This window comes from Hyperolius riggenbachi, chromosome 10 (assembly GCF_040937935.1).
Source record: "Hyperolius riggenbachi isolate aHypRig1 chromosome 10, aHypRig1.pri, whole genome shotgun sequence".
NCBI lineage: Eukaryota > Metazoa > Chordata > Amphibia > Anura > Hyperoliidae > Hyperolius > Hyperolius riggenbachi.
This window is the reverse complement of record NC_090655.1, coordinates 55,206,663-55,231,480: the sequence shown is the minus strand read 5'-3', so window position 1 is coordinate 55,231,480 and position 24,818 is coordinate 55,206,663. Positions and strand designations below refer to the sequence as shown.

Below are 24,818 nucleotides of genomic sequence, written 5' to 3'. Positions count from 1 at the left end.
GATCAGAGGAACGAATCTGTCCTGTGCAGCCTCTAACAGGCTCCTGCCTGTCATGTGACAGCGGGCCGGGGATCGCTGATCTGGTACAACGCTGCTACTGTTAGCAGCGTTGTACGAATGTAAACAAAGCGGATTATTTCCGCTTGTGTTTACATTTAGCCTGCGAGCCGCGATTGGCGGCCCGCAGGCTATTCACGGAGCCCCCCGCCATGAATTGACAGGAAGCAGCCGCTCCTGTCAATCATTACTGTGCAGTGCGGACCTTTGTTTTATGCAGTAGTTCACTTTAAATATTAAATCATAAGTCGAATGCTAAGATGGAACGCAAAGACAATACATCAAATGTCTAACTGTCTAGACAAAGTATATCAGTTCATTAAAAGAGACAAACAAAAATACTGTGTTTAATCACAGTTACAAAGACAGCTGATTAATAGTCAAATCAAATACAGCAGCTTGCCTAACGAGAGGAGCATTGCCGACATTTAATAGAATTATACTTTGGGCACTATCCGACCGGCCATTTTTCTAATTGGTTCCTTATTAAAAAATGTCATTCACTTAGAGGATTATATTGAGCTTTTCTGTCTCCCTTCCTCAGGCCTCAGGTTGGTGTCTGATGAGTAGTGACATCTATCGATAGTCTATAAAAGCTAAATTATTTTTGTCTAAGGAGCAGGAGGGCCCAGAGTAGCAGATTCAAGTCTCCTTTGAGATTTACAAGTTCTGCCAGTGTTTTGTTCACAGCGGCTTAACAAGAAAGTAATTCTATTCAGGGCCCCAATCTAGATAATCTTTCTTTACACTTTTACATTCAGCATTCACTGTATAAACCTCTGTTTTACGTTTTGGGGGAAAAATGTAGTCTTAAATAGCGCAGTCACATGACTCCTTACCCGTGCTACAGAGATTTTAGTGTTATTAACCTGAAGAAGCGGACGAACCCCGAGAAACGCGTTGTTTGTTTTTGGCGTACAAGAAATTACTCTTTAAAGTGAACCCCAGGTGAATATAAACTAATGAGATAAACAATTATTTATCCTCCTACTCCTAAAATGAGTTTTTTTTATATTTAACATTTACAAAGTAGGCTGAAGGTTTTACGGTCTCTATTTAGTGTAAGCTTATTAAGTGTCCCAGAGTTAGAAAAACAACAGTTCGCTTTCTTAAATTTGCGATAATTCAGGTTGGAGTGAGCTTGAGATGTCTCCCAGGGCATCACTGCTGAATATATGCAAATTAACCATTGTTACCCTTAGAAGCTAAACACACCTCCAGAACCGCTGGAATGCAATGATGTGTCAGCTTGTTAATTTGTACAGAGCCATAATAATCCAACATGCATACGGACTGTTTCGGATTGTTTGATCCTCATCAGTGCATGGCATGGATTTATTTGGCTCTATGCAGTAGGGCTTGTTACACCGAGAGGTACAGACTAACCAGCAAGCTCATAGTGACCCAGAACTCATTGGAGTATGTAAAGGACTACAATGGTCCTAAAAGCCCCCTTACTAAGATGTTAAGAAAAACAAAAGTTTGCTTTCTTAAAACAAAAAATTTGCGATAATTCAGGTTGGAGTGAGCTTGAGATGTCTCCCAGTGCATCACTGCTGAATATATGCAAATTAACCATTGTACCCTTAGAAGCTAAACACACCTAGAAAAAGATCAATAGTTCAGGTATTTTATCTCCCTCTGCCCTCAGTTGTATTCTGCCAGGAAAACTTTTATGGCTGTAATTTGCTTTTCAGTGATGTTTGCTATATTGCCATATTCCTGGCAAGCTACCGATAAGACAGAAGCTGTCACTTCCATGCCTAGAAATTAACTATTTCAGGCAGCAAAATAAAACAAGTAAAACAGCCTGGTTATTCATATGTTTAGTACTGTATAGACATATGTTCAACTCATCATGTCACATATCGCCTCGGGTACACTTTAACCTCCATATCGAGTTAAGACTGTTCCTTATTAACGCCAAAATTGGTAGTTTACACTCACACTGGGGCACCTCCTCCTACCCTGTTTAGTCTAGTCCCCCTCTAAGGGGCTACCTGTGCAACCCATATCCATTGGTTCCAGTGGACCTTTTCAATAAGAGTGCGACCCAAGTCTGGAAGAGGACTTTCCATCCGAGTGGAGACAGTTTTCTCCACATGCTCTAAACCAGACTTTCTCAACCAGGGTTCCCTGGAACCCCAGGGTTTCTTGAGGACTCTGCAGGGGTTCCTTGGAATTTTACCCCATCGTGGGGAAAGTATAACAGAGCACACTATAATAGGTGGTACTGAAACAAGAAGCACTAAATTGAGGGGTCAGGAGACAGTATAATGAGTGGCAGTGTAATAGGAGATAGTGAAATTAGCAGCCTAACCTATTTAAAGACCATGCCTCCTGAAAAATAAATGTAGGGGTTCCTCGAGACCAAAACATTGTTTGCAGGGGTTCCTTGAGATCCAAAAGTTATTTACAGGGTTCCTCCAAGGTAAAAAGGTTGAGAAAGGCTGCTCTAAACAGTGGTTGCCTACAATGGTTTGCAGAAGTATTCGGCCCCCTTGAAGTTTTCCACATTTTGTCATATTACTGCCACAAACATGAATCAATTTTATTGGAATTCCACATGAAAGACCAATACAAAGTGGTGTACATGTGAGAAGTGGAACGAAAATCATACAGGATTCCAAACATTAAAAAAAAAATAACTGCAAAGTGGGGTGTGCGTAATTATTCAGCCCCCTGAGTCAATACTTTGTAGAACCACCTTTTGCTGCAATTACAGCTGCCAGTCTTTTAGGGTATGTCTCTACCAGCTTTTCACATCTAGAGACTGAAAACCTTGCCCATTCTTCTTTGCAAAATTCCAATAAAATTGATTCATGTTTGTGGCAGTAATATGACAAAATGTGGAAAACTTCAAGGGGGCCGAATACTTTTGCAAACCACTGTAAAAGCAACCTGTGTTTGTAAGTAGTATTACTGTGGATCTATTTTCCCTTTTTGTGAAAATACTACACTATTGTTGCTCCTAGTCTGTTTCTCCGTCTTTATCTCCTTCCAGCGTGGGCGGCACTACACTGGGGCATTGCCCTCCCCCCCCCCCCCCCCCCCCCTGGGAATCATTGTGCCTCCCCGCTCAGTAACATACAGTTCTGTGATCTGTTCACACAGGAGCAGCATGCTAGCAAGCAAGGATTAAAGCATGCCAGCCAACTAGCCTAGTACATATTTTCTTCCATAATAGCACCATTATTTGGACAATCTGCTCTGCTCAAAAGCCTCTGAGTTCTGTTTGTGATATTTACATTTGGTTCCTATCATTGCTGAACTACAGTATTTAGCCTTTATTTTATCACATGAGTTAGGCAAAAAATATCTGAAGCTCGCTATACAAACATTGATTTTGATCACCCAGATGGGCCCCACCAGCCAGCCATTGTGCTCCCCCAAAAAAATTTGAAGCTGGAACCACCTCTGCTGCTATTGGGTTTTTTGTCCTTGGGAATTGTACTTTTTGTAGTGGAAATATTGTCATCTCATTGAACATCTTTGAAGCGCACCTGAAGTGAGAGGGATATGGAGGCTGCCATAGCAACAATACCAGTTATCTGGCTGTCCTGCTGATCTTTGGTTGCAGTAGTGTTTGAATCACACACCTGAAACAAGCATGTGGCTAATCCATTCAGACCTCAGTCAGAAACATTTGATCTGCTGCATCAGTATCAGAAACAGAGTCTCTCAGCACAGCAGCCAGGCAATCTGCATTGTTTAAAAGGAAATAAATAGGTATGTCAGCCTCCATAGTCCTCTCAGTTCAGGTGTACTGTAAGGTCCCTAGTGGTAAGGAAGCGAATCATTCACCATGGATGGGGATGCTAATTGGGATTCTGCAAAATTGAAACATCTGCACTTCTGATCGGAAATCCGATTTCCGCGGAAATGCCGCAATTACCATAACTCGGTAATTTTAGCCCAATCACAGAACTAGGAAGCACTGGACCAATCGGAAAATGCACAATTTTAAAAAATTGGATTACCGCGATCATTTTAGACCAATCACAAGACTCTGATACTACCGAGTATTTCCGAGTCTAAAATGTCCATAGCAGTCCGATTACCATGGTAATTCACCGCATTCTCTAAATTGTCCAATACTCAGAAGAATAATAATCAATTAACTTAATTAACAAAATGACAAAAAAAGACTTTTCTCGGAAATAGGCAATCAATCGCAAGTCGATATCGGCAATATACAGAACGGTAATTGGCATTTTCAGTCATCTGAATTTTCATGGAATCAGAAATATCCCTAACCAAAGGCATCAATAAAGGGTGAAATGGTGGTTGGGCTGGTTGGTGGCAAGGAGAGGGTTTGGATGTGGGTACGCTTTTAGTTCTCTGAGGGCTCTCTCACATCTAGAACACGGAGCCGTTCTCCTGCATGCGTTATATGCCCTGCGGTGTGTCGTCGAGATGTAGCGTTGCGACGCAATCAGCGGCGGTAGTAATTAATTCATCCAACGGGAAGACGCCGGCTCCCGACGATTAAAAGCTCCCAGGTGCGTCGAACCACAACGCACCAAAACGCAGTGTCGGATGTGAAAGGTAAAATGAAAGTCTATGGACTTTCATTTTACCTTGGTTAATGCAAAGTTTCGATTTTGCGTTAAACCGCAGAAAATGGGCTCTGGTGTGAAAGAGCCCCGAACAGACCAGCCCAACCTTTGGGGCAGATCAGAGATGTGCAAGGAGAAATAAGCTAGGTGGATTGGCCTGATACTAAGCAAATCTTGGTAAGACCAATTCACTTGTCATCCGTTACACCGGAACAATGATGTATCCGACTAAAGAACAGAAGAGCTGATTAGCAGCTGCATGGATAACTTTACAATTTGCATGCAAACTAATGGGCCTCCCACAGATGATGGTGAAGAGTGAGATGTAACAGGCAGCTTACATATAACCGGGGCACCGGGAACATCTGCTTAGCTGCTAATGAAATGCAAGAACATGAACAGACGTTCCCCAGGATCTTATTAACAACCATGCTTGCAAGATGTAAGCCTCACGCCGCGGACCTTCTTATCTGCATATTGCATTTCTTCCGCTAAGATGTCCCTGGAGAGCTTCCCACGTGCCTCTACTCTCCACCACATCTGTTCCTCCACCACAAGCCCGAGAGGGGTCTCGGGCTCCAACGTCTCCATCAACAATTCGGATGTATGTAAGACTTGAAAGGGTTGTGTTTACCTAATGGTGTAAAAGGGTTTGGTTGTATTTCACGTAAATTAAGTAGAAAAGATCAGGATTTTCTTTTTTGGAGAGAGGGGAGGGGTTCTGCTTGGATTAATTAGATACGAAGCTGAAATGATTACAATACTAAAAAGAAAAAGTTGCAGTCAGTGCTGGAGGCTTTAGATATTGTAATTCATCCTGTTAATTCAGTTCTAAGCAAGGGCTTGTTATGTTTAACAAAAAAAAACAACTCAAACTTAGTCCAATAAACTATACAACATAGGTCCAGGGGTGTAACTAGAGGGGAGCAGCAACTGTGATCGCAGGGGGGCCCCGAGCTATGGGGGGCCCCAACCACTAACCTTCTCTTTCTCCGATACAGGGGACTACCGTATACTTCACATCAGGTGTTTTGATGGCTACACTTGTTATGGGTGTGAAGGCCATAATGGCCACACTCATTTTATGACCCTGGTGAGATGGGCCCCCAGGCCGTGAAGGGGAGGCAATGGAAGGTGTGTGAACGTTGGGCGGGCCCCATGAATTGTAGTTATGCCACTGGTCATCACTATACAAGCCCCTTGTATATTTGAATGACCATAAATCTCTACAAATTTCTGTTTGCAGCTGCTATAAGTGTGTAGTAAACTTGGAGGAAACCATGACGAGCTAAACAGCTTGGTGTACAAGAATTCTGATATTTCTGCATTATTTCCTAAGAGGTCTGCACAAAGCAGGAAGTAAAATCTTAAAACACCCATTTGCACCTCTACATTCTGTGGTTTTAATAAAAAAAAGTTAGATACTCGCCTATGGAGAGGGAAGGCTCTGGATGCCATAGAGCCTTCCAGGTCCTCTCTGTGTGCTCAGTCAGCCGCTATCCCCCATTCAAATTTAGCGCATTCTGGACCCCTCGGAAGTACTTTTGAGGACAAGCGACTCTGCACTGCACAGCTGTGAGCTTGCACATGCGCAATACTGTGCTGCTCATCTCAGGAAGAATTCAGGGACTCTATTGCTCCTGAAGGCTGCTTGTAGAGGGCTTAAGACCTAGGCCAAGCTGGTAAAGTCCTTTACTGGGGTCTGGTGGTAGAACAAGGGGACGGAGAGAGGACTGGGAAGGCTATAAGGCAGCGATGGCGAACCTATGGCACGCGTAGCCTCATCTGCAGGAACACCATCGCTGCTCATCTGGCCACAATTTGATTGCATTGAACTGGCCGCGGCGTCTAATAGACGCCACGCCAGTTCATAGCCCGCAGCCCCGCTCCAGCCTGCATAGTCTTCCGGCAGGCAGAGCAGGGCTACGGGAAGATGGTGTCCAAAGCCCTATACTGGAGACTATTTGTGTCTCCAATACAGGGCTTCAGGCGCCATCTTCCCATAGCCCTGCTATTGCATTCAGCGCGGGAGATATGCAGGAGTATCATCCGGGGAGCTGCGCGCCAGAGGCCTGCCGGGAGAGGAGATTTTTGTCAGGTGAGTAAATTTTTTTTTATTTTTTTTTTGCAGGTGAAATGTTGCCCTCATTGCGTTTATTTTCTGGTGAAAAGCTGCCCTCATTGCGTTTATTTTCTGGTGAAAAGCTGCCCTCATTGCGTTTATTTTCTGGTGAAATGTTGCCCTCACTGCGTTTATTTTCTGGTGAAAAGCTGCCCTCATTGCGTTTATTTTCTGGTGAAAAGCTGCCCTCATTGCGTTTATTTTCTGGTGAAAAGCTGCCCTCATTGCGTTTATTTTCTGGTGAAAAGCTGCCCTCATTGCGTTTATTTTCTGGTGAAATGTTGCCCTCATTGCGTTTATTTTCTGGTGAAATGTTGCCCTCATTGCGTTTATTTTCTGGTGAAATATTGCCCTCATTGCGTTTATTTTCTGGTGAAAAGCTGCCCTCATTGCGTTTATTTTCTGGTGAAATATTGCCCTCATTGCGTTTATTTTCTAGTGAAAAGCTGCCCACATTGCGTTTATTTTCTGGTGAAAAGCTGCCCTCATTGCGTTTATTTTCTGGTGAAATGTTGCCCTAATTGCGTTTATTTTCTGGTGAAATGTTGCCCTCATTGCGTTTATTTTCTGGTGAAAAGCTGCCCTCGTGTTTATTTTCTGGTGAAATGTTGCCCTCATTGCGTTTATTTTCTGGTGAAAAGCTGCCCTCATTGCGTTTATTTTCTGGTGAAAAGCTGCCCTCATTGCGTTTTTCTGGTGAAATGTTGCCCTCATTGCGTTTATTTTCTGGTGAAATGTTGTCCTCATTGCGTTTATTTTCTGGTGAAAAGCTGCCCTCATTGCGTTTATTTTCTGGTGAAATGCTGCCCTCATTGCGTTTATTTTCTGGTGAAATGCTGCCCTCATTGCGCTAATTTTCTGCTGAAATGTTGCCCACATTGGCCTCAATTCACTAAGCTTATCACCTGTCTTTAATAACTCTTCTGAGCTGTTTCCACAGTTATCGCTATGGTGATAACTGTAGAAACAGCTCAGAAGAGTTATTAAAGACAGGAGATAAGCTTAGTGAATTGAGGCCATTGTGTTTATGTTTTGGTGAAATGCTGCCCACATTGCGTTTATGTTTTAGTGAAATGCTGCCCACATTGCGTTTATTTTTGGTGTCTGGGGCAACTGTTGCTGCATTTATTATTTAATGGTCATAGTTGGCTATATTTGCTGCTTTGAGGTTACGGCGGGTATACTAATAAATAGCATCACACAGTTTTTGCACACCCTGATGCGAATCCTCGTTTCACCACATCATGGCGGAAACACTGCTGTAACTCGCTGTTACATCATTACGTTAGCTCTGGCCATACAATGTCATGGCCACGCCCATTTTTCGGCTCAGCATGCCGCCCCGTGTTGAACCCAGAAAAATCTGGTCACTGTAGGCTTAAGGGCCTGGTATTTGTCATCTCTTCTGAAGGGGGGGGGGGGGGAGTGTTATTTTGTTCAAATTGGCATGTTGGCACTTTACGAGAGACAAGAGACTTTTGAGTTGAAGTTTGGGCACTTGTCTCGAAAAGGTTTGCCCCCACTGCTATAAGGGATCCAGAGCCTTCCAATCCAGAAGCGAATATCTTACTAACCTATAGAGAGGGAAGGCTCTGGATCACTTAGAGTCTTCCTAGTCCTCCTTCCGTGTCCTTGTTCCACCACCAGGCCCCAGCAAACGGAGGCTGCCATATTTATATCCTTTTAAACAATCCCAGTTACCTGGCAGTCCTGCTAATCTGTTTGGCTGCAGAAGTGTCTGAATCACACACCTGAAACCAGTGATCGTAATCAGCAAAATTATGATTTTGCTAAATTATGTGTACATTTTTTCAATTACGCCTATGTGTAATTACGATTTGCAAACTAAATTGATTTCGTAGTCATTTGTAATTTCGCATTTAAATTTGGGTAATTTTCGTGAAATTTCACGCAATTTTGTGCCGACTTTGGAGGTTAGTAGCAAAGTAGTTTTTGAGATAATCAATTTTAAAAATGCAAAGAAAAAATGGTTTTTAAACTTTGAAAAATGACAGTTTTGATGCAAAATTTCGCATATGCGCCACTGCCTGAAAAAAGCATGCAGCTAATCTTGTTGTGTTTTTGTCAGAAACAGCTTCTCTGCATGTTTTTTTTTTTCAGGGATAAGGGCTCATTCACACCTGAGTGGGAATCGCGCGATTCCCGCTCAAGGCAAACCGCTAGCGGTTTTGTAGCAAATGGCGTTAGCGTTAACCGCAAAGGCTTTGCATGCAGTGGTTTGCTGGCGATTTGCGTTTCGCATTTAGCATGCATAGCACGCTAATCGCAAGTGCGTCAAAACCGCCGCGTGTCCAGTGATTTTTCCGTGTTAATCACAAGAAAATCACTCCCGCAACGCCGGCGGTAATCGACGACGTTTTGCGATTTTAGATGTTAACGGGGCCAAACATTTTAGAGGCACGACAGCCAGGCAACTGGTATTGTCTAAAAGAAAATAAATATGGCAGCCTCCATACCCCCTCACTTAAGGTTCCCTTTAAAATATACACTTCGCATACATGCATACACAGACACACACCTACGTAATTGTCTAATAAACAATACAAACATGAGTAAAAATATATACAGTACATCAACAATCAGCATGCTGAGTGTAACCATTACCTGCTGTGAGGTGGGCAGCGTGGACCATTATCCGGACTCCGGGTTTCAGCTCAAAATGAACCAGATCTTGATTGAGTTTGTTGATGAACCCGTCGGCTATCTACCAAAGGAGATAAGACAATGTGTTATAAATGAGATTACAAAAAAGAACTGAGATTGACTTGAGAAGGATTCTGAGAGTCTACAGTGAGGCTGTGATCCCATTTGTGTCGGACCGCGTGTGGCCAGCGGGAGCTGATGGGTCGCCGTGGTCTGGCTGTAGCCCGGGGCAGATGCGCTCCCCCAAAATCAATATGGGGGAACGCACCCGCCTGCCCGGGATTCATAAGGACTGCACAGAAGTGCGCTTATTGCAACAGATCCCGTGGATCCATTGCAGCGTGACAAGTGTGACTGGCTCTCATGAAGCAAGGTGAAACATTTGCATTAGACGCAAAGATTACAGGGGCGGCATGTTTGTACTGTGTTTACACTAACAGCATGCAGTCAGAGTAGGAGGAGAAGCAAGAGGAGAGAGAGGTGAAGAGGTCATCATTGGGGAAAAAGCAGCTGCTTGTGCTGTGTGAGGAGTCTGACAGTGAATGAGCAGGAGAGAGGGAGGAGAGCAACATTGTTTCAATTGACTTGCACAGCAGAAGGGAGGAGGTGGCACTGCTGTCCTGAATGAAGAGGAATGGAGGACGGCCGACTGGCTGAGGGTGAGCAGTTTGTTTGTCACAGACTCATAGCCAGCCAGCGTGTTATTGTGTTGAGCTGCAGCATGTCATGTGAGAACAATAAATAAAGCAGAGTAAATTGTCGGGTGCTGTGCGATCATTCCAAAGAGGGCTGGTGGCAGCAAAAAGTCTAGAACTGGCCCTGAACGGCTCTTATTTATAAAATAGGAGCCACTCACTGTGTAGCAGAGAATGGACAAAAATGTCAGTTCCTCCACTCAAGTGGGAACAAAGCCTGAGTGCATACATTAAAGTGAGCTGGATATGGAGGCTGCCATAAATATTTCCTATAATACCAGTTGCTTGGCTCTCCTGCTGATCTTTCATGCATCAGTAGTGTCTGAATCACACACCTCAATCAAGCGTGCAGCAAATCCAGTCAAACATCTGATCTGCATGCTTGTTCAGGGAATACTTACGGTAAATGCAGGGCATCAGGACAGCCAGGCAGCGTGCATTGTTTAAAAGGAAATAAATATGGAAGCCTCCATATCCCTCTCACTTCAGATGTGCTTTGAAGTGAGCCTGAACTCAGCAGTTTTGCCTACACTAACTATAACAGAAAGACAGTTAAATGAAGAGAAAAATAATTAGAAATCTTTTACTGTCTGAAAAAAAAAAAAGAAAAAAAACATAACATTTTTGTGTGTGTGTTTTTTTAGCAGGTGTTTAGTTATTTCACTGTGGAGTCTATCTGTGAAGAGCTTGATCTGACTTTTCAATGTAAACACACTCCACTCAGGGGGGCTCAGAGGCAGAGATAACCATTTAGTGTCTAGAGCAGGCATGGGCAAACTCGGTCCTCCAGCTGTTACGGAACTACAAGTCCCACAATGCATTTGCCTTTATGAGTCATGACTGTGGCTGTCAGACTCCTGCAATGCATAGTGGGACTTGTAGTTCCTTAACAGCTGGAGGGCCAAGTTTGCCCATGCCTGGTCTAGAGAAAGTGCGGTTTACAAATCCTGAAAATAACCTTGTAGCTTATCTGACAAAGTGCATACAGATTGGATTTGGGCCAGCCAACATCATCAGGAAATTAATCGATTGGCCCAATACAATTTGCGTTAAATCTGCATGCAAGTCTGAACTATTTGCGTCTCATTGAATATCTTTAGAAATAAGTAAAGAAAAATGTTTGGCAAAAGTTCCGGCCTACGTGTTGCAATAAATGTGTACAGCTGTTGTATACGATCTGAAGTGTGTGTCTATATGGAGCTTTGCTTACATCTATCGTGTATTTTTATCTGTTCTCTAATGACGCCTGTGGGTTAGAGCTGGAGGTTTGCAGGATGTTCACCATCATTATGTAAAACTCGCAGGCATGATCTTTATTTGTGGGGGATGTGACAAATCCACCCATCTGCTTAGAGGATCCCAGAGGGAGATGGCGAGGAGATGGGCAGAACTCGTCTCATGGCCGACACACGCTTACAAGTGTTTAGCATCAAGTAAAGTTTGATTTAAAGAGAAAAAGGCAACAACATTAGCCTTACAATAGATAAAACAACCAGCATGGTCATAAAGGTATAAAAACATTTTTAAAACGACAACTTTTTACTTTAACCCTTTGGGGATCAGCTGCCTAACCCCCCTTAAAGCTAATGGGATCCCATATTTAAATAAAAAAAAGGTCAGATACTCACCTAAGGAGAGGGACTGCTCCGTCCTAATGAGCCTTCCCTCTCCTCTCCCGGTGCCCCTGGTGCTGCGCTGGGTCCCCCGTTCACATCCCCCACCGCGGGGACTTCGGACGTCTTCGGGAGCCGAGTCCTCCCGAAGTCAGGCGGCTCCATACTGCGCACATGCGAGTGCGTCATAGAGGGCGCTCGCGCGTGCGCAGTGTAGAGCGGTCCGCCTTCGGGAGCACTCGGGCTCCCGAAGCATTTCCGAAGCCTCCCTTCAGCCAGGAAACAGCGGTATTTGACCGAAACGGTCCAATACCTCTACGGAGGGAGCCAGCGCAACAGCAGGGACCTGGAGAGGAGAGGGAATGCTCTTTGGGACCCAGAGCCTCCCTCTCCTTAGGTAAATATCTGACTTTTTTTATTTAAATATTCACTTTAAAGGAATAATCAGGCAAAAAAAAAAAGTTTCACTTACTCGGGGCTTCTACCAGGCCCATGCAGCCATCCTGTGCCATCGTAGTCACTGCTGCTCCAGTCCCCCGCCTCCAGCTAGTTTTGTTTCTGCCGACCTCTGGGTAGGCGGGCCACATTGCGTTAGTTTTTACGCGTTAGTGGTGCAAAATTTACATGCGGGGGGGGGGGGGGGGGAGGGGTCAGGCAGCCGGGCATGGCGTCCCCAGTGTGGCCAGGTCCCCCCCGTATTGCCAGCAGTCTTTACCCACCTTCCAGGCTCCAGCGATGAGCAGCTCTGGCCGGCATCGTCGCTCGCACTGCCGTTAAGTTCCAGGTCGCAGCTTGATGATGTCATCAAGCTGGGACCCGACACTTACGTCAGAGCGAGCGGAATGCCGGCCAGAGAAGGGGAGTGACAGGAAGGTGAGTGGCTGCTCTTCTTTCCCTCCTACCGCCGCTGCTTTCATAGTGATCACTACGATCCTCCGGCGATTGTAGTGATCAGGAGCCAATCGCGGTGGCTCCTGATCACTGAGGGGAGATGTCAGCTGTCATATGACAGCTTAACCACTTGACGACCGCAGTGTTAAACCCTCCTAAAGACTAGGCTCTTTCTTGCTGCACTGGGCTGTGCAGGCTTTTCAGCCTCCTGCACAGCCCAGCTAAGAATCCCAGGGATCAGACTCCCCTCCTATTTTTGTCCCTAAGGGGACATGCTGCCAGATGTGTCCGATTGCTGCTGCCACTTTGGTTTTTTTTTCTGCCTCATAGAGGCTCTCTCTCTCTCCGCCCCCCACACTTTCCTTCCTCCCTCCCCTCCACCTATAGAAATAAACAGGACGGTGATCCGGCCTGTTCTCCGCCTCTCATAGGCATAAGCCTATGAGAGGATGGCGATCCCTGGCCAATCAGAAGTCGGGGATCGCAGATCTTGTACAGCGTTGCTGGAGACCGCAGCCCTGTACGGATGTAAACAAAGGGGATTTCTTTCCCCTTTCGTTTACAAACAGCCTGTTAGCCGCGATCGGCGGCTAGCAGGCTAATCACGGAGCTCCGCACCTTGAACTGGCAGGGAATGATCACACATGCGCGCGACCATTCCCTGGGAAACTGCAGCTCCAGGACCTGATGCCAATCGGCGTTAGGCGGTCCTGGGACTGCCGCCGTGATCACGCCTATAGGTGTGATGCGGTCGTTATGTAGTTAATCTCCCGAGCCTGACTCTGGGTAGCCATGGGGAGACAGAGGGTGATCTCACTATAAGCCTGCAGCACCACCGGGAGGACGGAGGGAGAATTGCAGCGCCGAATCCCAGGGAGGGGAGTAAATGCTGGGATGCTGCAGATCTCTCTGCAGTGGGATTTTTGGCTTAGTGTACACCAGAGCGGTTCTGTTGCGGTTTGCGATCCGCTTGCGGGTGCGGATCCGCTAGGGTAATGTATTTCAATGGGCTGGTGCACACCAGAACGGGAGGCGTTTTGCAGAAACGCATACTCCCGGGCTGCTGCAGATTTTGGATTGCGGATGCGTTTCTGCCTCAATGTTAAGTATAGGAAAAACGCAAACCGCTCTGAAAAATGGCACTTCAGAGCGGTTTGCCAGACATTTTTTGTTACAGTAGCAGTTCAGTAACAGCTTTACTGTCACAATACATGAAATCTACTACACCAAAAAACGCTTCACAAAACCGCAAAATGCTAGCTGAAACGCTACAGAAAAAGAAGAAAAAGCGTGTCAAAATCTGCTAGCATTTTGCGGTTCTGCTAGCGGTTTTTGGTGTGCACCAGGCCTTAGGGTCTAAAAGTGTGTGAAAAACCCTGCACCACTTTTAGACCCTAAAATACAGAAATAATCATACCGCCAGGGAGGTTAAAATTAATTTATGCAAAAAAGACAAACTAACTGTCAAGCATGAAACACGATATTAAAGCGGACCCAAACCAAACATTTTTTTAATTAAAAATATTTAGTTGCACCACTCTGACACGTACAAAGATTAATAAACACTCCTTTAAGCCTATAAGCATTTCAGTGCATGCTTTTCACCCTTCTCTTTTCATAACTGGGGTTATACAGGTGGCAGCCATTAGCAATTCCTCCTTTGCCGGACACCATCTACTCCACCAGACTGCCGGTTTATTTGCAGGCAATATGAAAGGAAGGGAGGGGTTCCTCCATTAAATGTAAAATATTTTATATTTGTCATCATGCAGCTGAAAAGGGACTGCTATTTATTATTATAAGTTAGAAAATAGATTTTATTTCTGAAATTTTGTATTTTTAATTTGGGTCCACTTTAAGTGATGTATATATTTAGTGGCATAATCCCAGCATTTGGTATACTGGGCGCAGGATACAAGCAAACCCCCAAACCCACCCCTCACACTGACCCTTCTCTCTTGCCTGCCTGTATCAGATATTTAGCCACAATTTTTGAATACCGTGATATTGAAAGTAAAAACATTATTTATTTTATTAATATTATTATTTTATTTTGCAAAAGGATATTCAATACACGGAGGTCATAGGGAGTTTTCTTTTCTAAATGATCTAAAATAAAGGAATTGTTTGATCACACCGGCACCCGTAGGATCCCAAGTTGCTAGAGTGAATGTGAAAATACTCCCTTATTGGGCTGCCGGTTTCAGGCACCGGATAGATTGTAGACAAGATAATTGGCTGTGCTCTTGGCAACGCCTTAAATCCTCAGCTTAGAATCGAGAGTGTTTAGGTCAGAGCGGGGATTGGGGTGTCAGGACCCTGAAAAGGGGTGGGTTATAACAATACTCTGTATTGCAAGAAGACACCCAGGCCCTTATTCAATTCACTTTCCCCTAAGTTTCATATGCATGCCCCTGCCCCGCCCAAGCCCTGCCCTTGGGAGTTTACAATCTAATGGAATAGGGGGGAAACAAGAGGTGGGGTAGTATACAATAAACATACCTAGAAGCAGTGTGTTTAGGATATCTATTAGGAGTGCAACTTGGCCTTAGGACAAAAGGAGAATGGCCAAGGCAAAATGTATGCTTGTCGGAAAAAGTGAGTCTAAAGACATCAAAGGTTGGAGAGTGACGGATATGTTGTGGAAGGGCATTCCAGAGGAGGGTTGAAGCACATGCAAGATTTTGCATACGTGAATTTGAGGAGGTGATTCTAGAGGAGGACAAAATAAGCTCATGTGCAGATCTGAGATTGCGATTGCATTGATATCTGGAAACTAGTGAGGAGATGTACAGGGGGGAGATATTGTGGAGAGCTTTGTAGGTTAGGGTAAAGGGTTTGAAATAGATCTTTTGGTTAATTGGCAGCCAATGAAAAGCTTGACCGAAAGGAGCCACAGAGGAAGAGCGGGAAAAAAGATGAATGAGTTGAGCAGCCGTGTTCAGTACAAATTGGAGCGGTGCCAGTCTGTTAATTGGTAGTCCACAAAGTAGTATATTACAATAGTGAGAATGTGAGTGCCAGATATGTTTTTGAGTTGGATATGACAGGAGCTGGTTAGGGAGTGAATGTAAGGAATAAAAGAGAGAGGAGTCAAATATAACCCCTAATACCGTGTCTTGGGAACAGAGAGGTGGACAGAGATGGTGGAAAAATGATTATTTCTGTTTTACTCATATTAAGTTTTAAGAAGTGAAAGCTCATGAGAGAGGGTACAGCACACAAGTAGTCAGGAACACGTGTGAGGAGTGAGTTAAAGAGAACCCGAGGTGGGTTCTAAGAACGCTATCAGCATACAGAGGCTGGGTCTGCATATACTGCCCAGCCTCTGTTGCTATAATGCTGCCCGACCAGCCCCCCCCCCCCCCCCCCCCCCGTGCTCTGCTGGCCCCCATAAATAAAACGGCGAGCTAGCGACACACAGCATGTCGCAGCCGGCTGTTTACCTTTGGATGTGTCACTCTCTGCTGCTCCCCCGCCTCCTCCATAGCGCCTCTCCCCACCTGCGTCCCTTCCCTCCCTGCTGATTGGAGGGAAGGGACTTGGGTGGGGAACGCTATGGAGGAGGCGGGGGATCGGCAAGACTGATACTTCCAAAGGTAAAAAGCCGGCTGCAACACGCTGATCCCCCCCACTCCCCCCCAAACACACATAATCCTCACCTGATGTGTGCAAGGCTCTCCTACAGGTTCTGCACTTGTGTGTTCACTGATCCACCCCCCCCCCCCCACATAGTCCTCACCTGACGTGTGCAAGGCTCTGCACTTTTGTGCTCACTTATCACCCCATATAGACCTCACCTGACGTGTGCAAGGCTCTCCTACAGGCTCTGCACTTGTGTGCTCACTGATCCCCCCACATAGTCCTCATCTGACTTGTGCAAGGCTCTGCACTTTTGTGCTCACTTATCACCCCATATAGACCTCACCTGACGTGTGCAAGGCTCTCCTACAGGCTCTGCACTTGTGTGCTCACTGATCCCCCCACATAGTCCTCATCTGACGTGTGCAAGGCTCTGCACTTGTGTGCTCACTGATCACCCCACATAGTCCTCACCTGACCTGTGCAAGGCTCTCGTACAGGTTCTGCACTTTATTGCTTACTGATCACTCCACATAGTCCTCACCTGACCTGTGCTCTATCAACAGTCAGGAGGTCCTAGAGCCCAGGGACACAAGAAAAAAAACAGAAGGCACTTTAGCCGCCATGGTCAGCCCCTCAGAGGAACAAGAAGGAGAGCGCTTTTGTTCTAATCCAGATCTTAGCACACCTGTGGATCTCCCTAGTCTGTCTGACTTTCACAATGAGTTACAGCACAAAGAGTCTGCTACCAACACTTTAACCATAGATCCCCTTTCACTGTCGAAGCTCCATAAAAATAATTAGCGCTAAGGACTATTTTTGGTTCCCAAGCAATCTTCACTAACTCTTCTTCATCTTCGGAATTAAGTGTGTTGTCAGGAGCTGGAATAATCCTGTAATAGGCCTCATTTTTCATGAGCCATTTTTCACCAAGGACAAGAAATGAATAGGAACGTCTAATTAGCAAGAAAGATTAATAATCCTGCGATTAGTGATAGACACTAAAGTCTGATTTAGGTCAGCAGTTGCGGCAGAGTCAAAACTCTGAGCGCCGGCTCAGCAGTTAAAAACCCAATGGTGATTTCTCAGGAACGGGCCCGCCGAGACCCCTAATCCGTTCATTTTGCACCTGATACCACTAGAGTATCCGGATTTTCTGATTAAGCAGGATCTAGGTCGAAGATATTAAAAGCAGCATAACAAATTAGATGAGCCTTTATTGCCGAGGTGGAACTCGTCCAACTTCAGGAGGAATTATGGAGAGAATCAAAGAATCACTCCAAGTTCTTTTTCCCCTTTTTTGTCCTTCATGTCCATGCTGTGAATACAGGACAGGAGAAAAAGAATAGTGCTGTTAATAAAAAGTTACACAGATCTATTCAAGTCTCTTCTGAACCTCCAAATTAGTAACAAAGTTTTCAGTTTCTGTATAAGTTAAGCTGGGTTGGGGCCATCTCTCCACTATTGCAGAAGATAGGGTGGCACATGGGAGGGGTGCGGACTTGTCTTTGAAAGCCAGACATGCGATTCCAATAAAACCAAAATGCCAGAGTACTGTTTTTCATTACCAATATGAAGTAACTTATCTTTAAACCAAAAAAATATATATCTATTGTGATAGCTTCCATGCACGGATCATTCATGTACAATTGTAGCAGTAGTAGTATGCAGGATTTTAATTGATTTGTACTTGGTATGGTGCTGCATATCCTCAAAGATGAACTTTAACCAAAGAATGAACTTCATCCCAATCAGTAGCTGACACCTCAGTTACCACGAGGAATCTTTTACCTTTTCTCAAATAAATAAGAGGCAGGGGTCGAGTCCTGCATGAACGCAGGAGGACGACATCCACCTACTTTTAGTAGAGGGTGGATGTCGTCCACCCTAGCATGTAGAGGGAAGGCAGCACCGGGAAGGGGGAGCAGTGAGCACAGCGGCGGGGAAGGGGGGGGCTTCCCCCCCCACCACCTTCCCTCACTTAAGCCCCCCCCCCCCCCATCCAGAACTAAGTTTTGTGCGTGGCTGGCAGGGACTTACCTCTGCCTTGATCTAAGCATCAGAGGAAGTTCTGCGTGCTGCTGCTCTGGTCTAGACCAGACTAGCGGCATGCAGAGCTTTCTCTCGCGCCAGAACAAGACAGAGGTAAGTTCCTGCCTGCTGCCACAAAACTTGGTTCTGGAGGGGGGAGTGAAGAAGGGGGAGCCCCAGGTGAGGGAAGGGGGGGGGGGGGAGACGTCCCCCTTCCCCGCCGCTGTGCCCACCACTCCCTCTTCACTGTGCTACCACCCCTCCAGGGGACACCTGGCTACCTATTCTGGGGACACCTGGCTACCTATTCTGGGGACACCTGGCTACCTATTCTGGGGACACCTATAGACCTGTCTAACTGAGTTAGGGACACCTAACGACTGGGCTACCTATTCTGGGGACACCTATAGACCTGGCTATCTAAACTGGGGACACCTATAGAGCTGGCTATCTAATCTGGGGAAACCTATAGATCTGGCTCCTTATACTGGGTATACCTATAGACCTGGAAACCTATTCTGGGGGCACCTTTTTTGGGAGAACTGCTGCCAGATTATCTGTATTTTTGGGGAACCACTGCTGCTGCCAGATTAAGGGAGCGATTCCACTTGAGCGGCGTGCGTCTGCGAGACGCGAGCCGGCTCTTCTGGGTCTGCGGGGAAAGCAGACGAATCCCATCAGCCGTGCCATGCACGGCTATGGGATCCGCAGCCTCCCGCGCCGATTCGGATGGAAAAGCCGGCCAAATCGCTAGCGGTAGCGATTCGGCCGGCGTTATCATTGCACCCTATGGCAGAGTTTCCCCACACTATTCGCCTGCGGGGAAACTCTGCGGATTTGCGGCGGTTTCCGCTCAAGTGGAAACGCGCCCTGAGTGTATTTTGGGGAACTGCTGGCAGATTATGTGTGTTGGGGGAACCGCTGCTGCCAAATTACATCAAGTATTGGGAAACCACTGCCATATTATCTGTATTTTGGAAGAACCTCTGCTGGATTACATGTATATTTGGTGAAATGCTGTCAGGTTACACGTATTTTTGGGGGAAACACTATGGCAGAGCTCAAACTTCCCCGGCAGACCTTTTACAGCACTGCTAAGGTCATGTATATTTTGCCCTACCCATGACCACATTCTGTTGTGTGACCATGCCCACTTTTCAGCGTGCCGTGCGCGGGGGAGGGGGGGTCGGAATGGGGTGTCGAGGTGAGTCCACTCACCTTTTCCCAGGACTAGACACCCGATAAAGGGCGTCTGTGTGGCTGACATTGTGGTTAAACCTCTCCCACATTTTGACTACTTTTTTACCTACTGTATTTGCCGCCATATAAGACGATGGAATATAAGAGACACCTAGGTTTAGAGGGCAAAAACCCAGGGAAAAAATGTATACTAAAACTGGTGCATCCAAGTTCCAGGAGCGTCTTGTAGACTGGTGTCCTCCTGTGTCCCCTTCTGTCCCCAACTCTCCCTGCATGTCTCCTCCCCCCCCCCCCCCCTCCCGTGTCTCCTGCTCCTCCGTGTATAATTAGCAGTGTCTAATCCATGGCTCCCGCGGGGATTGCAGACCTCCCCTGTCCTGCACGGCTTTCCCTAATGACGGCTTCTGCTGATGCTGCAATCACCAGGAGCCAACACTAGAGGACCAGTGTGGAAGAGGTGAGGTCTGCGATCCCTGCAGGAGCCCCTGGGTTAGGTGAGACACTCTGCCCCTACCCTGCTTATTATACACAGAAGAGCAGGAGACACAGGGGGACAATGCAGGGGGCCCCTGATGTGGTAATGGTTTGTATTGGCGGGCATTGGTAAGTCGGGGATTCCCTGCATTCGCCATATAAGGCGCAGGGACTTTGTCTCCCCATTTTTTGGGTAGAAAAAGTGCGTCTTATATGGTGGCAAATACGGTACATTTTGGTACTTTTTCAATAGCAGAGTTCTGAAAAGTTAATTTAAAGGCACTCTGACCTCTAAAAATAAACGAAAATGGTACTCCCCTAGGGCTTTCTCCAGCTCATCGTAGGCCGGGAGGTCCCTCGGCATCCTCCTGGCTCTTCTCCCGGTCCTTCTGCCGCATACCGCACCGAGGGCTCCCACTTCCTGAACAGGGACGCTCTTCGTCATTACGCCGGCCGATTTGACCGCGCATGCGCAGTACTGTCACGCCGGCCTCCGTGATGATGCGCAGCGGCCGGCGTAATGACGAAGAGCATCCCCCCTTCAGGAAGTGGGAGCCCGACACCCGGGCGGTATGCGGCGGAGGGACTGGGAGAGGAGCCAGGACCACGCCGGGGGACCTCCCGACCTATGGTGGGCTGCAGAAAGCCCAAGGTGAGTACCATTTTCGTTTGTTTAGAGCTCGGAGTCCCTTTAAACAGAAAGTGAAAATGGTGAATGGAATAAGGGCCCCAGTGTCCTAAGGCTGCTTTCACAGTGGGACGTTACAGGCACACGTTACAGCAGCCAGTAACGCAGCCCAACTCACAGTAATACAAAATCAATGTGCTGTTCACAGTGCCCACGTTACGTTACAGTGTAACGCTGCACGTTCAATGAAAGTGCAGCATGCTGTGCGTTATATACGGTTTTAGCCGCGTTAGACTGTTTGCGCATGCTCAGTCTTGTTGTTTTTTTTGTATTTTTAAGTGCAGGAGAGGAGGAGGGGAGAGTCCGCTATTATGCTTAGCCACATGGCTAATATTCACTGCACTGCAGTGTTTACTTCCTGGAGCGGCCACTTATTGGCTGGCGGGACCACGTGAAGTGGAGTGTTCCAATCATGTGGTCTCCACAGTCTTGCCACATGCGCCGTTTTCGTCCGATAGTATGCGTCAAAAAGTACGCATCATGGACGCATCAAGAGATGCATAACGCGTCTCTATATAACGTCCAACTTAAAAGCTCACATGCGTTGCGTTAGGGGCACGTTATGCGACCTTAACGTCGCATCTAACGCAATGTCTTAGTGGGAAAGGCTGCTTATTTCCGCTTTGCAGCCTTTAGAGGCAGCAGAGGATAGAGGGGCCTGGCATGCATACATGACATTTCTCTGCCGGGTCTTTTTGGTGCAGGGTGAGCCTAATGACAGCTCAGTATATAAATATACAAAACTCTACGAAACAGCCCCCAGAACCCCAGTTTTGGGGATATGCCGGTGCCAAGACTCGACCGGATTGCTCCGGCAGTCCCAGAACAACCGAAATTGAAAGACAGAGGTGGCACGCCACTGGCTGTAAACGGATCCTTGTATTGTGGAACATACACTACATGTTACAGACCATACAGGCCCTTCCTCAGGTGTATAATGACAACAAATGACAGCTCACCCTGCTGCTGGACAAATTCTGGGCGACGTTAATCACTATTCCCCCTCAGAGTTGATACAAGTCAGAGGGCAAAGTAATTCAGGGTCTGGCACTTGCCGGATCCCTAAATTTCCAGTGTGCAGCAATAGACATAATAACATTGTCTATGGCCACGCCCAGGTCCGGTGCAGCATGTGTGTCAAAACGACCTGCTTCACCTGACATGCTATGGTCCATGGGGGGCGCACACGACTGAATAGTGACTGAACAACCAAGTTTTTAGGTCTCCTTTAAGAGTTCCGGATGTCAGTTGGCTAACATGCCCTCTAAGCATTTGCTTTACAGATGCCAAAATGCTATTGTTTCCCTCATTGAGCTGTGTTATGAAACAAATGAAGTGTGATTGATTTAAGCTGACGGCCAGATGCAGCTGCAGGTTTTCCATGCTGGTGCTGGTGTCTCTAGGAGAGCTCCGAGCCTCTTCCTCCTCTCTCTTCCCGCTCTTTATGACCACTGAGGCTCGGGGATTAGACAAAGAAAAGATTTCTCCGGAATGCAATATTCTTGCAGCAGCCGGAGGGGATCGGTTTTAGTCATAAATGTGTGAATTTGTGCATTCCATTCCCAGACAATTTACACAAGGCCGGGCGAATAATCATTGTCTAAAATTACTTCTGCGCTTCTGTCGCTGCCCAACACCCGCAGACAAAGGCGGACATGCTGTGGGGTTTGTAATGAGCATCTAGCCTATCAGATGAGTCAAAAACAGTGACCTCACATTTAGGGGCGTAACTAGACTTAATAGGGCACCCCTGCAAAAATGATAGCATGGGGCCTCCTTGGTCGCTGAACCCCACTAGGGTCACATGATTGGGAGCTGGCAAATGGCAGAAGAGAGTAATCCGCTGTCAAGCAGCATCTAGAAGAAGTAAAAGAAAAAAATTACAGGGGCTCCCACTACACGCTACGGTTGGCAGAGGCGGTTCTTGTGAGCTCACAAGAAGGTTTTTTTTGCTTATTGACTGCACTTGCGGTTGAGGAAAGGGATTAGGGGGCCCCCAAAGTCTTAGGGCCCCCCTGTGATGGCGTGGTCGCAGGGGTGATTGTTATGCCCATGATCACATACCTATTTTAAGGGATGAGACTATTTTTACCTAAAAGCTTAATTCTTATAGAAACGATGGGTGGGGAAGGGGGGAGGTGAAACAAAATGATCTTTACTTCAGGGTCGGATTTAGGCTGTGGTCCTCAAGAGGTTAAAATGAATGGATAGGCTGCATTCTCAGTGATGTCCAGTGGTTCTGCCTGGAGGTGTGGCTAGGGACAACAAGGTATAATTTGCATATTTAGAGGTGATGAATCGTGGGAGACATCATATGCTCACTCCAACCTGAATTACTGCAAATTCCTTCTAGGCTGCATTCTCAGTGATGTCTCTGGTCTCCTAGTAAATGGATAGGCTGCATTCTCAGTGATGTCTCTGGTCTCTAGTGAATGGATAGGCTGCGTTCTCAGTGATGGCACTGGTCTCTAGTGAATGGATAGGCTGCGTTCTCAGTGATGTCACTGGTCTCCTAGTAAATGGATAGGCTGCGTTCTCAGTGATGTCACTGGTCTCTAGTGAATGGATAGGCTGCGTTCTCAGTGATGGCACTGGTCTCTAGTGAATGGATAGGCTGCGTTCTCAGTGATGGCACTGGTCTCTAGTGAATGGATAGGCTGCGTTCTCAGTGATGGCACTGGTCTCTAGTGAATGGATAGGCTGCGTTCTCAGTGATGGCACTGGTCTCTAGTGAATGGATAGGCTGCGTTCTCAGTGATGGCACTGGTCTCTAGTGAATGGATAGGCTGCGTTCTCAGTGATGTCACTGGTCTCTAGTGAATGGATAGGCTGCGTTCTCAGTGATAGCACTGGTCTCTAGTGAATGGATAGGCTGCGTTCTCAGTGATGGCACTGGTCTCTAGTGGATGGATAGGCTGCGTTCTCAGTGATGGCACTGGTCTCTAGTGAGTGGATAGGCTGCGTTCTCAGTGATGGCACTGGTCTCTAGTGAATGGATAGGCTGCATTCTCAGTGATGGCACTGGTCTCTAGTGAGTGGATAGGCTGCGTTCTCAGTGATGGCACTGGTCTCTAGTGAATGGATAGGCTGCGTTCTCAGTGATGGCACTGGTCTCTAGTGAGTGGATAGGCTGCGTTCTCAGTGATGGCACTGGTCTCTAGTGAGTGGATAGGCTGCGTTCTCAGTGATGGCACTGGTCTCTAGTGAATGGATAGGCTGCGTTCTCAGTGATGGCACTGGTCTCTAGTGAATGGATAGGCTGCGTTCTCAGTGATGGCACTGGTCTCTAGTGAATGGATAGGCTGCGTTCTCAGTGATGGCACTGGTCTCTAGTGAATGGATAGGCTGCGTTCTCAGTGATGGCACTGGTCTCTAGTGAATGGATAGGCTGCGTTCTCAGTGATGGCACTGGTCTCTAGTGGATGGATAGGCTGCATTCTCAGTGGGTTTTTTTCTTTACTAATCTCTGGTGAGCTGCAATGAGGGTCTGAGCCCACTAACGCAGTTGTGTCTGCTTCTGTCCACTTTTAAGCATTTGTAACATTGATGTGTAACTGAAAAGCGGACACAGCTGCGTCAGTGAGCTCAGGCCCTAAAAGTGATGGCACTTCTCTCAAGTGAACGTCCAGCATTCATAACCTTCAGTAGTAATTCAGACTGTCCCAGGCCAGCGGCAGCATGGCTCCCTCTCACCGATGCATGCCAGCCTGTGCTGTGATCCCCTCTGCTGGCAACTAAGAGCGCTCTGATCAATTATTTCTCAGGCCTAAGCTGACAGACAAAAGTGGCCGGCGTTCTGACGGTTCAGAGCGGGTGAGAGGCCTGACACCTCCACGGCACGTGCCGGCCGCCAGATCTTTTGTTACATGCCAGAACAAAGGCCGCCGACATGAACTCCACTGACCCGACTCTTGTCGGCATCCCAAAGCTACTTGATTATTCCTGCAGACTTTGAAACTAGTTCCTCTGCTAAAACAAAAAATATAACGAGCGTCTGAAAATGCTGTTATTTATTCATAGGGCGCTGACATATTACACAACATTTTACAGACAAAACCCAAAGCATTCACAAGCTATGCGTATCTGGAGATTCTATCTGTTACAGCGCAGCGCTAAATCAAAATAAAATGTTAAAATGCCCATAGTACTAAATAAAGTTTGTGCAATAACATTAAAAGTGAAGCAAACGCAACACGATGATGGCAAATGTACCGACAACAAAAACTGATACAAGGCTAAAAA

The 24,818-nt window shown here is 46.6% G+C and overlaps 1 protein-coding gene across 14 annotated transcripts in view; it reads right to left on the bottom strand.

The window, feature by feature from the left end:
• LOC137535751 (VPS10 domain-containing receptor SorCS1-like) overlaps nucleotides 1-24,818 on the bottom strand; it is a 1,470,659-nt gene that overhangs the window by 27,066 nt on the left and 1,418,775 nt on the right. For all 14 annotated transcript variants that reach the window (XM_068257627.1, XM_068257625.1, XM_068257626.1 and 11 more), the window contains one exon: nucleotides 9,364-9,463. In XM_068257627.1, the coding sequence (XP_068113728.1) occupies nucleotides 9,364-9,463 (100 nt within the window). The remainder of the gene's footprint in view (nucleotides 1-9,363; nucleotides 9,464-24,818) is intronic.